Below are 14,865 nucleotides of genomic sequence, written 5' to 3'. Positions count from 1 at the left end.
GATGGAGTCTCACTCTGTTGCCCTGGCTGGAGTGCAGTGGCATCATCTCAGCTCGCTGCAACCTTCGCCTCCCAGGTTCAAGTGATTCTCCCGCCTCAGTCTCCCAAGTAGCTGGGATTGCAGGCGCCCACCACCATTCCTGGCTAATTTTTGTATTTTTAGTAAAGACTGGATATCACCATGTTGGCCAGGCTGGTCTCAAACTCCTGACCAGGCGATCCACCCACCTTGGCCTCCCAGCGTGCTGGGATAGTATTTAATTTTTTGTGCAGCTTGCCCTGCTGGAATAAATGATTGCTTTTTAAAAAATAGATTGCATAGTTTTCTATGTACATATCCTTAACTTATTTGCAAATATTCTGTCATATCTGCCATATACCTATCATGCATTTTTCTTTTTCCCATTGGATCCTCTGCATTGCTGTCCAGTCTGGATTCATTCTCCAGGCCTTTTGCAGACTTACTATATGGGGAATTTCCCCATTTAAAAAAAGAAATTTCCTCGTTTACTTCACGGGGGGTGTGTCCTCCAGGAAATTCCTGAGAAAGGATGCATGATAAGTCCTGTTATGTCTAAAACCTTTTTCTACCCACTTTTTTTTTTTTAATTTTTTTTTAGAGATGGTGTCTCGCTCTGTCTCCCTGGCTGGAGTGCAGTGGTGCGATCTCAGCTCACTGCAACCTCTGCCTCCCTGGTTCTAGCAATTCTCCTGCCTCAGCCTCCTGAGTAGCTGGGACTACAGATGCACAGTGCCATGCCTGGCTAATTTTTTTGTATTTTAGTAGAGACAGGGTTTCACCGTGTTGCCCGGGCTGGTCTCAAACTCCTGAGCTCAGGCGATCTACCCACCACGGCCTCCCAGAGTGCTAGAATTACAGGCTTGAGCCACCACGCCCAGCCTCTACCCGTTTTTTTTTTTTTTTTTTTTTTGAGACGGAGTCTCGCTCGCAGTGGCGGGATCTCAGCTCACTGCAAGCTCCGCCTCCCGGGTTTACGCCATTCTCCTGCCTCAGCCTCCCAAGTAGCTGGGACTACAGGCACCCGCCACCTCGCCCAGCTAGTTTTTTGTATTTTTTAGTAGAGACTGGGTTTCACCGTGTTAGCCAGGATGGTCTCGATCTCCTGACCTCGTGATCCGCCCGTCTCGGCCTCCCAAAGTGCTGGGATTACAGGCTTGAGCCACCGCGCCCGGCCTCTACCCGCTCTTAACACTGTAGTTAGCTTATTGTGTTCTAGGCTATTTTAAAATTCAATCCTATTATTTCTCCTAATCTTTTAAATGTAAATTGTTTTAATTTTGGAAGCTATTGGAGTCTCTTCTTTTTCCATTTTCTTCTGATTTCATGATGATGTGCTTTGGTATAGAATTTTCTTTTTTGATAAAGACAGGGTCTTTCTCTGTCACTCAGGTGACAAAGGAGTGCAGTCACATGATCATAGCTCACTGTAACCACATAATCCTGGGCTGGAGCTGTCCTCCCACCTTCACCTCCCAAAGTGCTGCAATTACAGGAATGATTATTCTTTACTTCTTATGCTAGGCATTATGTGGGCCCTTTCAAGCTAGAGACCTCTATCCTTGGGGGCATTTTGAAACTCTTGCATTATTAAATATTTCTTTGAAAAATTTTTTTGTTTGTCCCTTTTAGGACTGCCTAGCAATTGATTATTAGTCTTCCTGGGTTCATCCTTTGTTCCTTTATCTTATCTGTTTCTTATTTTTATCATTTTGTTTTGTTTTGTTTTATTTTCCTTTGCAGGAGGTTTTCTCAACTTTCTCTTCTAAATTCTAAGTCCTTTTTTTTTTTTTGACATGGAGTCTCATTCTGTTGCCCAGGCTAGATAGAGTGCAGTGGCCCAATCTCACTGCAACCTCCACCTCCTGGGTTCAAGCGATTCTCCTGCCTCAGCCTCCCAAGTAGCTGGGATTAGAGATGCACACCACCATGCCTGCTACTTTTTGTATTTTTAATAGCGATGGGGTTTCACCATGTTGGCCAGGCTGTTCTCAAATTCCTGACCTCAAGTGATCCGTCCACCTCCACCTCCCAAAGTGTTGGAATTACAGGCGTGAACCACCACGCCCAGTCAGGTGACATGTTTTTAATTTCCGAGGTTTTTTGTTTTGTTTTGTTTTCTTACTGATGTTTTACGATCATTCTTATGATGTCTTTTGGCATACTGTTTTTCTTTATATATATATACTTTTTTGTCTTTTCTAAAGTGTAATTTTGAAGTTTTCTTTTGTTTTATTAGCTCTGTTTTCTCCAGGTTCCTTATTGCTATTTGTTTTAGCTCTCTTTAATAGTCAAAAGTTTTCTTCAGAAGGCAAAAGGCAGGTGTCTACTCATATTTCCAAGTAAGGTGCTAAAGAAATAATTGGAAATGCATTGCCTAGTGGGACGTGTCTACTATCTTTTGCCCTGCATGTATGTTCTTGATGGACTAACATTCTAGAAATAGGTAGAGCTGTGGGCAAGTGTTAAATTGTTCCTTTTGTAGACTTTTGGTTAACTCCTGTGTTTAGCTTAAGGCCAAAACCTTACCCATTACTGTAACTTAAATCCTTAATTCCTGAGACTTTCCAGAAATGCACCACTTGGTTCTTACTTTGCTGAGTAAGAGGGAGAAAGGACTGCCATTGATGCTTTAAGAAAGTATTTATCTATAGTCTACTTGGAAATTTGTTGTCTTGCTATTTGATCTGAGTAGTATTAAATATAAAATGAATTTAAGGCCTACTTTTTGCTTGGGTCACTCAGACAACAAGACTGCCGGATGTTAAGTTTTCAAGATTCATATAAATAATTTTAGAATTATTTTGTTAATAAAAATATATCAATACCTATGACAAGGGAAAAAATAAAAATATGCATATAAAATTAGATATATATGTTTGGATGCTGTATTGATTGCCAAGTTTGGAAAAAAAAAAATTCCATTCTTAATTTACTAGCTTTCAGAAATAAAATGATTTTTTAATTTTTACTATAAATTTTGAATTTATGTTAAAATCCAAACTAAATATTTTATAAGTAATATCTTTTAATTGAAAAAATCCCAGTGATATTGCTTACTGCTTGAGCAATTATGAGCCTCCAGTTGTTAGAAACACCATCCGAATGTCTTGGTGTCCTTGACAAAGGAACTATATAGAAGGACTATACTAGCCATTGCTTGAACACAATAAACACGTTTTCTCTTGACATATTTCAGATTTCTCTTGTTTCTTGAGACTATTCTGCATTCATTCTGAACTCTTTTGTAGACCAAAGAGGTCTAAATACATCTGGGGTGAAAAGATAGGAAAGAGAAGGCAATCGGTCATTTATGTGAAGTTTTAAGTTTTTCATTTTTTCTTTTTTTCTTTTTGTGGAGAACGGGGTCTTGCTATATTACCCAGGCAGGTCTCGAACTCCTGGGCTCAAGCTATCGTACCGCCTCTGCCTCCCTGAGAGCTGGGATTACAGGCGTGAGCCACCGCGCCCAGCCAAGTTTTTCTTTGAAAATATTTTTTTATGGTAGAAATACAGAGTTGTCCTTTTCCATTACAACTTGTCTGATATTTGTAAATGCTTGTTTTTTTTAGGAATCACAGTGCATTGATAACAAGTGTAGTCCCTGGGGATTATGATGGAGATTCTCAAATGGATGTCCTTCTGACATATCTTCCCAAAAATTATGCCAAGAGTGAATTAGGAGCTGTTATCTTCTGGGGACAAAATCAAACTTTAGGTGAATTTGTTTTAAAATTTTTAATATTTATCATTGAATATGAAGGTAAATGTAACAAAATATTGTTCTGAAGTCAGTTCAAAAATACTGTTCTTGGGTGTCAATAATTGTAAAACCCTCTTTCAAAGTTTATTTCCTGATTTTTCTTTTTCAACCCTGAACTGGGCAGGGGTCACTTCTACTAACAAACTTCACTCTTACTAGCTTAAAGAGGACAGAGATTTATTAAAGGGTTTTAATGGCTCACAGAATTATTGGGATGGCTAAAGAATAAGCTTTCAGGAGCAATCCCAGTATCATCAGAAAAGCTTCTGCCTCTTTCCACTATCAGAAGTGGCTAGTTACACAACTGCTGCCAGAATGATGCTTGCTGTGCCTGCAGTGATTCTCCTGGCAAAATGAATGCTGCACCTGGTCTCTTGATACTCCCAAATTCAGTGAGCAGACACAGAGAGAAATAGCAGAGAAACAGTCTTTGCCTCATTCATGCCTTTAAGACTCACAGTGTATCTGATTGGCAAGGCTTAATTTTTATTCAGCATCTCAGATGCAACGATATCTGAAAAATGCTATTTTTGGTTTCTAGTCTCCTCAGCACAGGAAAGCACAAAAAAGTTGAAGTATAGTTTGAGAGTCAGTCTACCTTCCCTAGTCACAAATCATCAAGCCACATCTGAAAAGCCAATTAGTTATACCTACATAGGCAACTTTGTTCATGGTGTCAAATTTCAGTCGTGTTGTCTGCACCATTTGTGAACGTAAACAGTAACCTCAATACATTATATTCATTAAGTCAATAAATATTTACAGAAGGAGTACCATGTACAAAGCTTGTATATAAGCATGTATATTTTAGAGCCAGGAAGTTTTGCATATATGGCCTTCTTTACACAAAATCCTTGTTAATTGTCAGCCTCTCTAGTACTAAATTGTGTAAAGACAAAGACTCAGCTAGCAAATATTTAGATGCGTACCTCAAAAGGAAGTTATTATAATGCTAGTCTTCACTGTAGAATGTACTTTCCCAGTATTTTGTCTTTGCAAGCTTGTTCATTTGAACTAGATTTATAGTATCTCTTTAATAATAATAGTTGGAAGAAATTAGAGATAAATCTTGAAAAGAGTAGAATATTTTTTTGTAAGTGTAGATATCAAAAGTAATATAAAATGCCTGCTATATATCTTTTTGCAGATCCTAACAATATGACCATACTCAATAGGACTTTTCAAGATGAGCCACTAATTATGGAGTAAGTATGTGCTTGCTTCCTTTGAAATGATTTTAAACTTAAACATAAAATAAAATCTTCACATAGGAAGCTACTTTGCTTAGTAATATAAACACTAAATTCACTCAGAGGCCTGTACCTTTGATTATATTGTATTTATTTGCTATCAGATAAGACAAAGGAAAATGAAATTTATTCTTTTGGAAAGAAGAGATTTGTGTTTTTGTTTCAGTAGCTTCAAGTGTGTCCATGATGGATCTATGCTGTCATTACTGAAAGAATTAAGATAGCTGTTTTTGAGTATAACTGTTATGTTTAGTATGTAGGATACAATTTCCTCTAGAAAGTTAGAAAGATTCCTATATTAAGGAGAAATTTTTGTTCTTTTTATAACTCTTCCTTTGTGTTATTATTTATATTCTCAGTATAGACTCATGTACCAGGATAATTGATTTAAATAACTGATGTAAATTTGGATTTACAAATTTCTGACAGCGTATTTTGGTAGAGGTCGAGATCATTCCTGGGACTAGAGCAAAGTTTGGCCACATTCTTGTTTCCAGTACTGCCTTTCTTACAGTTATTGAAATTGTACCCATACAACAGTGTGTCAGTGGCCATTAGAAGTCTGAACTGTAAATCCATGGATTAATATTCTTAATGGTGCCCCGCTAGATTTCTTTCATAGTTGTGTATTTTTTCATTGTTGTTAAAATATTCAATGGCCAGTATGAAGTTTTATACCAACTAGGATTATTTTTCTGGGTTCTTTCTCCTAAGCCCATCTAAATAAATGAGTTGGCTTATGATTCTGAAGTAAGTTTCTAGGAATTAGTGCTATATCCTTATCATTCAAGGATAGTCTAGATAATGCAAAGATTACAGACATACCCAAAATCTCACAAAAGGAATCTATTTCTTCCTCTTACTATATGGCCAGTGTGGGTCAACAACAGGCTCTGCTCTGTGCTGTTGCTTAGAGTGAGGCCATCTGAGACCCCACTGTCTTTGTAGCTAGTCCATCTGAATCACAATGTCTTCTCGTTGCCATGGCAAGCATGGAGATAGCTGGAGGGGCCGGTAACAGAAATTATACACTTTGGCTTAAAAGTGACACATGTCACTTGTGCTGACATTTGAGTTACTACTTATCACTAGATACTGGCAAGCATTGTAATGTCTACCACACTTCCCAAAAGTTATTGTTTCTTTTAAAGCTAAATTAGAAGTAAGAATTTAATGAAATAGCTGCTTATTGTTTTAATTTTTTTCAGTTTCAATGGTGATCTAATTCCTGATATTTTTGGTATCACAAATGAATCCAACCAGCCACAGATACTATTAGGAGGGTGAGTAAATATGATTATAACTATGTAATTAATCATATATATTGCTGCTACTTTAACCATTGGAGAAAAAATAGCTCATTGGATATCTTTGTTTTTAAAGATTTTTAAATGAGTATTTGGTCTATATATATAAGCTTTCTCAAATAGTTTGGATTTGGCCTGCAACTGGTTTCCAAGGGCCAGCTTAGTCCTTTTATCTCTTTGAAAATTAGAGATTGAAACTTTGCAGGTCTCCATTTACATATTGGTTCATTAAATGTTTTTGAAATGGATAGATTTCACGTAAATAGGGAGGATACCCGCAGTCTTGAGTGGACCCTCCCTACCTTAGTCATGTTAGCTGCTAGACTTTAATTGATAAGATTTGTTTCTTTCTGTCATTTGTTCAGTGAGCGGTCAATAGTCTAATAATGTAAGCACTCCTCTAAGCTCTGGAAACTTGTCAGTATATACATTATCCTTCACCAGTGTGTGTGCTAGGCCTCTCTTACTGCCTAAGTGTGCAATTCTTAGGGAAAAGTGCCTGGAATCTTGCAATTCCAAGATATCCATTGTAATTACTCTGGATTTAAATAGAACTGGTCTTGTAACACAAGAATTCATGATAGCAAGATACTTTTCATAAGATACCTTCAACCTGGTTAATTTTTTTCTGTATCTGATAAGATAAAGTTTAGTTCAAGAGTACAGAACACATTTATTTACTTTTTTGCCTTTCTGAAAGTATGAAGGACCACCCTTCTCAATCTGTCTTTCCCAACTACTTGGAACTCTAGTGACTTTTCTCTTTGTGTTTTATAGAAGTAGTTTGTTTTTATGATTCATTTTTGAAATGTGATTTATAGGTATGCAGAGGAGTAAATTGTCAAAATTTAAGGTATTCTGAAGAGACACGTTCACATTTCCTATTACTTTTTCTGATCTACTGCCATGCCACCCTGAATGCGCCCAATCTCTTCTGATCTTGGAAGCTAAGCAAGGTCAGACCTGGTTAGTGCCTGGTTGGGAGATCCCCCATTACTTTTTCTGTAGATTTTTAATAAAGAATATGGGCGCTTCAATGCTAGTTATAGTGAACTTTGAAATAATTATTGTGAATCCTGAATGAGAAACCTGTTTTTTCTCCAAACTTTGAAAAATACCTTGAAGAGAGTCTTGCTTTAGAGACAAATTGGAAGGAAATCCTGATTTGCTTTTGTGGCCATATCCAATAGGAATTGAGTGCAGGTGGGGTGCAGGGAAAACACAGGCCACTCCCCTCCGCTGCTGCACTCCTTCCACAGCAAATGGGGACTGCTCAGAAAACCCTGCCCTTTCTTTTCCTCTCTTCAAAGGCAGACATGTGATTGAGAATGTGATGGTGACTTCTGGCCTGTTTTATTTTATGGTAACTTCACTTTAGTCAGGGGAATAATTGGAATATCTTTAATCTGATGTAGTTTGACCTTTAGAAATTGAAAGTGAAACAGCTATTGTTGATAATTCACAAAGTATTAATGAAACTTCTATTACCTGTACAGATTTTTTACTTAATCTGCAAAAAAACTATTTAGAATATTATGGGATAGTGCCATAGCTTCTTTATTTGTTCTTAATTCTATATTAGATTTTTTTTTCTCTGCTTCATGAGCAAGTTCAGATTTTAAAACATTATGCCTGAAGACATGTCCAACTTTATTTTTTATATGTTATATTCAGTCCAATATACTACAGTAATTATACTCTGGTATTTTAGGATATCTGTCATTCGAACCTCAGTTACAAATTAAACAATAGTAGCTAACCATATCTAAGTGATAAGTTTGCATCTAAGATTTGTCCTGATGCCAGTTTGAAGAATTTCAAATTTCAGCTGACAGAAATTTGCATTGTTTAGAATGATTGTAGTCTAACAATATCATGGTTCAGACAACAGAAAGCTGAATATGCCCCTGTGGGAGCAAACATTAATATGTTACTAAAATATGGAAAATACATTTAAGCCATGTCAGTTTTATAAACAACAGATAAAATACGTGCATAGGTGCATAAGTGAAAAAGTCATCAGCATTGACATTTTGGGCTATTCACGTGATTTTGATTGGCAGCCTAATCTTATTTATCAAGAGATCTACCTTTTACAACTTAAATATTATGCATTATGGGTATGCCAAACCCAAGATTATCTTTAATTGAATTTGACCAGGACTTTGGTTTGAGAAGCACACAATGATCTTTAAATTGAGTGTGAAATGCTTCTGTAGAATTATAGCAGAAAGCCCTTGCTATAACCTGGCCTAGTGCAGACATGCAAATCTGAGATAGCAGAACTAGTTTGGCTGGACTAAAGGTGCAGATGATCAGTCTAAATAGCAGTGGTGATGAGCAGAAGAATTCCTTATAATTGGTACAGTGGGGTAATCTAACAGGAACAGGAAGGGCACTCACCGCATCTAATGAGGTTCAGGAGATAATTGAAGTGTGTTAAATGGTCAAAGGTGAGACTTTAGTTTGAGCTTCAACTTCACTTATAATGACTTGAAATAATGTAATAATGTGCCATATTACTTAGAAATAACACCTAGCTATTAAGTGTCACAACTGCTTCTGCGGTGATGTGACATTGTTAATGAGCATTTTCTATGAGGACATTGGAAACTGATGTTGGATATTCATTCAGAATATTGTTTTTAATGTTGAAGTGTAAACACTTGTACCTGTAATTTTAGTCAAAACCAAATATAATGTTGGTCTGTCAAAATTTTCTGACTCACGTACTGAGTTCATATACATTCTGGGTCAGGCCCAAGTTGTATAGTTGGAGATATTAATGTAGGTATGTGACAGATATATACTTTGCTGTACACTGTTTACATCACAAGTGATCGCATGAAAATATTCAATGTAGTATAAGTAGCACTGAAAGCAATCATTTTTAATTGTTGTGTGGGTGGATTTTGCCCCTCCATTATAAAAAAAATCTATATTCTCTATTTAAATGTAGTCAACTACTATCAATCCAGAAGAAATAAATCTCCATTTTTCCATTTAGCCTTTCATATTTTCTCACGTTATGACCAATGACTGATTTATTAAATCACCCTTCATTTTTACTGTTGATTTTGTTTGTTGATGCATTACAGAAAATATTATAAATATTTGTTTTAATGAAGTATGATATTGTATCACTTAAATCTATTGTTTCATAAGAATATGAAAATTATGATGAGATTTATAACACAAAATAAAACCAAATAATACTCAAGGCAGCTTTTGACTTTGTAATCAGCGTTAATACCCATAACAAAAAAAGATAACTTTGAGATGATTTATATTTTCTTCAAATTCCCCTGGCAGCACCCTCCCTCCCTCTCATGCCATACAACATTCATATTTTTAACACTGTTGCTAAAAGGAATCTATTAAAATCTGAGTGATGAGGTATTTTTTTCTAATCAATATTTCCATAGATACATTATATCAGTTTTCTAACTTTTCTCTTTTCCTAAAGGAACTGTGCTATTAGAGATACATTAATTTCTTTTCCCAGTGTTTCTCACCTAGACCTTTCTTCTTTTCAAAGTTAAACCGCAGAAATAGTGAAAAACTTTTAGCAGATGACCTATGTGGTGGTGATTTCAAGTGGCATATTTTCTCTAATTTTATTTCCTATAGTCCCGCCAGATGTGTTGGAGGGGTCAATTCAATTACCTCAGATTTTGACTTGAACCCAGGAGGCAGAGGTTGCAGTGAGCCGAGATCACACCACTGCACTTCAGCCTGGGTGACAGCAGAGTGAGACTTTGTCTCAAAAACAATAAATAAATACATAAATAATAAATAAATAAAAATTTAAAAATTAATTACCTCAGATTTCCTGGCAACTTATACTGCTTTATTTTGTGTTCTGATTGGTAGTGTTATATTTAAGTGAAATTGTTTGTTTCTAAGTAAATGGTTTTAAGATGTTATCAAAATTTAGTCACCTTGCTTTTAGTTAAATCTTAATAATTGTTAGAAGTATATTTGTAATTATTCAGAAAGATCAGCTTCTTTTGAGAAAAGTATAGTGTTACAGTTTCTGTGCAAAAAAAATTAATAGTAACATTTCCTTTTATTGGCATATACTAAAACTTTGTTTCCTTGTTCAGGGAGAAACCATTTTGCTTTATTTCATTACTGTTAATACTTATATATGTATTGAAACTAGTATAGGCTGGGGCAGTGACTCATGCCTGTAATCCCAACACTTTGGGAGAATGAGGCAAGAGGATCACCTGAGCCCAGGAGTTCAAGACCAGCCTGGGCAACATAGGGAGACCCTGTCTCTACATACAAAAAAGAAAAAGAAAAAATTAATCCGTCATGATGGTGCGCTTCTGTGGTCCCAGCTGCTTGGGAGGCTAAAGTGAGAAGATTGTTGATCCAGGGAAGTTGAGGCTGCAGTGAGCCTTGATTGCACCACTGCACTGTAGCCTGGACCCTATCTCAAAAAAAAAGAAAAAACTTGTATAGTTAAAAAAGCCATGTATATAGCAGTTTTTGAGTAAGATTAGTATATATTACCATTTCAATTTAGGGTGAAATGAATCAGAATCATAATTTCTGAAAATGTAGATTAAGTCTTCTTTCATTAGATTCCAGTTGCATTTTTTCAAAGTGTATATACACTGTTGAAAATGCTTTGCAAATACTTGATTTTTACCCTGGAGGTCTAAGCTCTGAGTTCCAGTTCCTGAGTGAGTTTCACAGTAGTCCCGAATGTAGGTGTGCGTTCAACTGTGGGACGCATGCTTCTTTTCAGACTTCCTGTTCTTCCACTGTATTTGCCTGTCTTAGGAGTCAATGCTGTCTCTTAGGTGTCATGTTACTTTTGCACACCCTAGGAAGGTAGGAGTATTGGGCAAAGTATAATAAAAACATGACTGAAAGAAATCTTCATATTTCCTCTTATGTAAGAAATCTTCATATTTTCTCTTATGTACCTGAGACATTATTGCTGAAAAGTCCTTAAGATTTATCCAGAACCGCACCTTTTGGTTCTCATTGAGGCCCAGAGTGAGTGATTCATGAGGAATTTACCTGGGTGACTTTGTTCTCTAGTGATGCTTTTCCCAGTCTTCTCCTGTATATCTTGCAGAGGAGGCACACCACGGAATTGTACAGCTTTTCTGTCCCTTTGGAGGCTCAGAGTTGGATGGGGAACGAAGAGGACAAAGAGTCTCAAACAAGCTTGTTGTTGTTTCATTAAATGTTTATTAAGTAACTCTGAGGTTGGCACTTAACATCAGTTGCCTCTTTTTTTTTCTTTCTTACAACAGATAGCTTGTGTGGCTAACAGTGACTGAAGAGTCTAATTCAAAGGTTAAGGGACTACCACAAGCTCACAAATGTGTAAATAAATGCTAAATCTGGGAATTGAATCTGGATCATCCAAGTTCTAAAACCTGTGCTTTTGCCTTCATTCTTGTACCATCATTACCATCATTATTATAGTCACCGGGGGCCTTTGGTGGTGCTCCTTCATATGACCTCCCCCTCTCTCTCCATGGCTAACTTGGACTTCATAATGGATGCTTTTTAGGAAGCATTCCATGAAATGTAGGCAGAAACTGCGTCTCTTAAGACCAATCCTGGAAGTTAAACAAGTGTCATTTCTTTTATATTCTATTGGTCAAAATAGGTCATGAGACTAGCTAAGATTCAGTGGAGTTAGTAGATTATAGACTCTACCTCCTGATATAGGCATGGCAAAATTGAATGCGAAAGAGCATGTGAGATGGGAAATAATGTGACCATCTTTGAAAACACAACATAGTAGCCTGTGTTTATTTACTTTACCATAACTAAAGACTTGCAAAGGAATATGGAAATACAGATCATTTTAAGCATGTCAACTTCTAGAATCTCAAGCTTCATAGGTGTTCTTAGCTAAAATTGATGTGCCCGAGAATGTACCTTTTTTCACTGTAACTTTCTCCTTCACATGAGAATGCCATCTTCCTTAAATTTCCTAAATCTTACTAATGGTGATTTGCTGGGTTGTAAAAACCCACAGATATCAAACATGGGGAAATCTTTTTTTTTTTTTTGGAGACGGAGTCTCGCTTTCCCAAAGTCCTGGGATTACAGGCATGAGCCACCACGCCCGGCCTGGGGAATCTCATGATTAACTAAGATATCTCAAACTAATAGAACTTCCAGTTTTTCTTCTTCTTTTTTTTTAACGTACATTTCTCTTAACATGAAGCTTGCATACAAAAGCAGACGTCATGGTCCTCTATGTTGATATATTCTGAATACGGATGCACTGGAGTGGGGTTGTGGTAGTATGATAGTTTTTGTTTTAATGACTTTGCCATTTCATTACTTTAGTATTGTCAAAAATTCCATTATTGTTGAGAGAGACCCTTGGGAGAGCAAAGAAAAGAGAGCATCCATAAGAAAAACCAAACTCCAAAAAGCAGATCTTATAGCTGTTCTTAGCACTGTATCCCAGGACACATCATTAATTGCAAAGAAGGTAACTTTCATGCCAAAGTGATTTTGGAAGGTGACAATGATTGTCGCAGATGTGACTGGAATATACTCTAGGACTATCAAACTCGTAGATAAAGCTTTTGCATAATTTGTTTTATATTTGGTATGCATTTTTCTATAAATGCATACCAAATCATATCAAGAAATCATATCATATCAAGAAAATTCCATTTAAAGTCGAGCATCTTATTTTATCTTACGAAATTTTATTTTTACTATTTTCTGTATCCTGTTAATGTAATAATGCTATCGCCTAATAAATAAATTTACATGTTGGCTTCTGAGCCAAATAATTTTTTGCAGTATATACCTTTTTCTTTTCTTTTTTTTTTCCTTTTTGAGACAGAGTCTTGCTCTGTCTCCCAGGCTGGAGTGCAGTGGCGCAATCTCGGCTCACTGTAAGCTCTGCCTCCCGGGTTCATGCCATTCTCCTGCCTCAGCCTCCCCAGTAACTGGGACTACAGGTGCCCACCACCACACCCAGGTAATTTTATTTTCTTTTTTGTATTTTTAGTGGAGACTGGGTTTCACCATGTTAGCCAGGATGGTCTCAATATCTTGACCTTGTGATCCGCCCACGTCAGCCTCCCAAAGTGCTGGAAAAGTTTGTTACATTTGAAGAAATGAGAAAGACATGGTGTTATTTCTTTTTTTTTTTTTTTTTTTTGAGACAGAGTCTCACTCTGTCGCCCAGTCTGGAGTGCAGTGGCCGGATCTCAGCTCACTGCAAGCTCCGCCTCCCGGGTTTAAGCCATTCTCCTGCCTCAGCCTCCCGAGTAGCTGGGACTACAGGCGCCCGCCACTTTGCCCGGCCAGTTTTTTGTATTTTTTTTAGTAGAGACGGTGTTTCACCGTGTTAGCCAGGATGGTCTCGATCTCCTGACCTCGTGATCCACCCGTCTCGGCCTCCCAAAGTGCTGGGATTACAGGCTTGAGCCACCGCGCCTGGCCTTCTTTTTTTTAATACACTAAGTACTCCAGAAGCCAGACCCAGAGTAGACTATGCACATACATTTACTGAAGAACTATTACATCTTTTATCATATTTCTTGTAACATAAATTATTCTAGCTGCATTATATTGCATTGCTGTAAGTTAATTAATGAGAAATAGCATGTTGCTTTACAATCTTATTTTTATAACCTATTTTATAAAAGTGGATAAATCAATTTTATCTGATTTACGTTATTGTAATCTTGACTGCTTTTAGCAATGTGTCCTACAATATCCATACATTGAGGTATTTCTCAGCAGTTTCTATAATATTCCTTGAAACACATATTAGCACATTTATTTGAATTGAAAATAAAAAACAAGGTCACACTCTTTCTGGCAGAAAATAACTTTCATTTGGAAACAGCTTTTATAGTAAATACTGGCTTTGCTAATTGGGTTATGTGGCACACATTTTCTGTAAATTGAATAAAATAGATCAGCAATTCTAAATTTGTTTTTGTTTTTTCCTTACATTTTATTATGGAACATTTCAAACACATAGAAAGGTAGCTGAATGAGATAGTGAATATGCTTCTAATAGAACGTACCTGTCACCCAGCTTCAGCAATTACCAGCTCATACCCAGTTATTTTTTCATCCACACCTTTTCTTCCATTTTCCTTTTTTTACACCTTGGACATTATGAATCTATAAATATTTCAACATATATCCTTAAGATATAAGGCATTTTTTTTTCTTTTTTTTTTTTTTGGAGGTGGGGTCTCTGTCACCCAGGCTGTAGGTGCAGTGGTAGGATCATAGCTCACTGCAGCTTTGAGCTCCTGGCCTCAAGTAATCCTCCTGCCTCAGCCTCCTGAGTAACCAGGACTATGGATGCATGCTGTCATGCCTGACAAATTTTTTAAATTGTTGTTGGAAATAGGAACTCACTATATTGCTCAGGCTGGTCTTGAACCCCTAGGCTCAGGTTGGGATTACAGGTGCCAGCCACTGTGCCCAGCTAAAGGTTTGTTTTCAAAAATACATAATCACAACATGTTCATCATGCCTAAAAAACTAAGAATATTTTCTTACT

General features: G+C 36.8%; 1 protein-coding gene across 1 annotated transcript in view; it reads left to right on the top strand.

The window, feature by feature from the left end:
* ITFG1 (integrin alpha FG-GAP repeat containing 1) overlaps positions 1-14,865 on the top strand; it is a 277,510-nt gene that overhangs the window by 4,075 nt on the left and 258,570 nt on the right. Inside the window, exons 3-5 of the mRNA XM_023189598.1 lie at positions 3,591-3,736; positions 4,929-4,986; positions 6,240-6,314. Coding sequence (XP_023045366.1) covers positions 3,591-3,736; positions 4,929-4,986; positions 6,240-6,314 — 279 coding nt within the window. The remainder of the gene's footprint in view (positions 1-3,590; positions 3,737-4,928; positions 4,987-6,239; positions 6,315-14,865) is intronic.

This window comes from Piliocolobus tephrosceles, chromosome 17, assembly GCF_002776525.5.
Source record: "Piliocolobus tephrosceles isolate RC106 chromosome 17, ASM277652v3, whole genome shotgun sequence".
Classification (NCBI taxonomy): domain Eukaryota; kingdom Metazoa; phylum Chordata; class Mammalia; order Primates; family Cercopithecidae; genus Piliocolobus; species Piliocolobus tephrosceles.
This window is presented reverse-complemented; position numbering and strand designations above follow the sequence as displayed.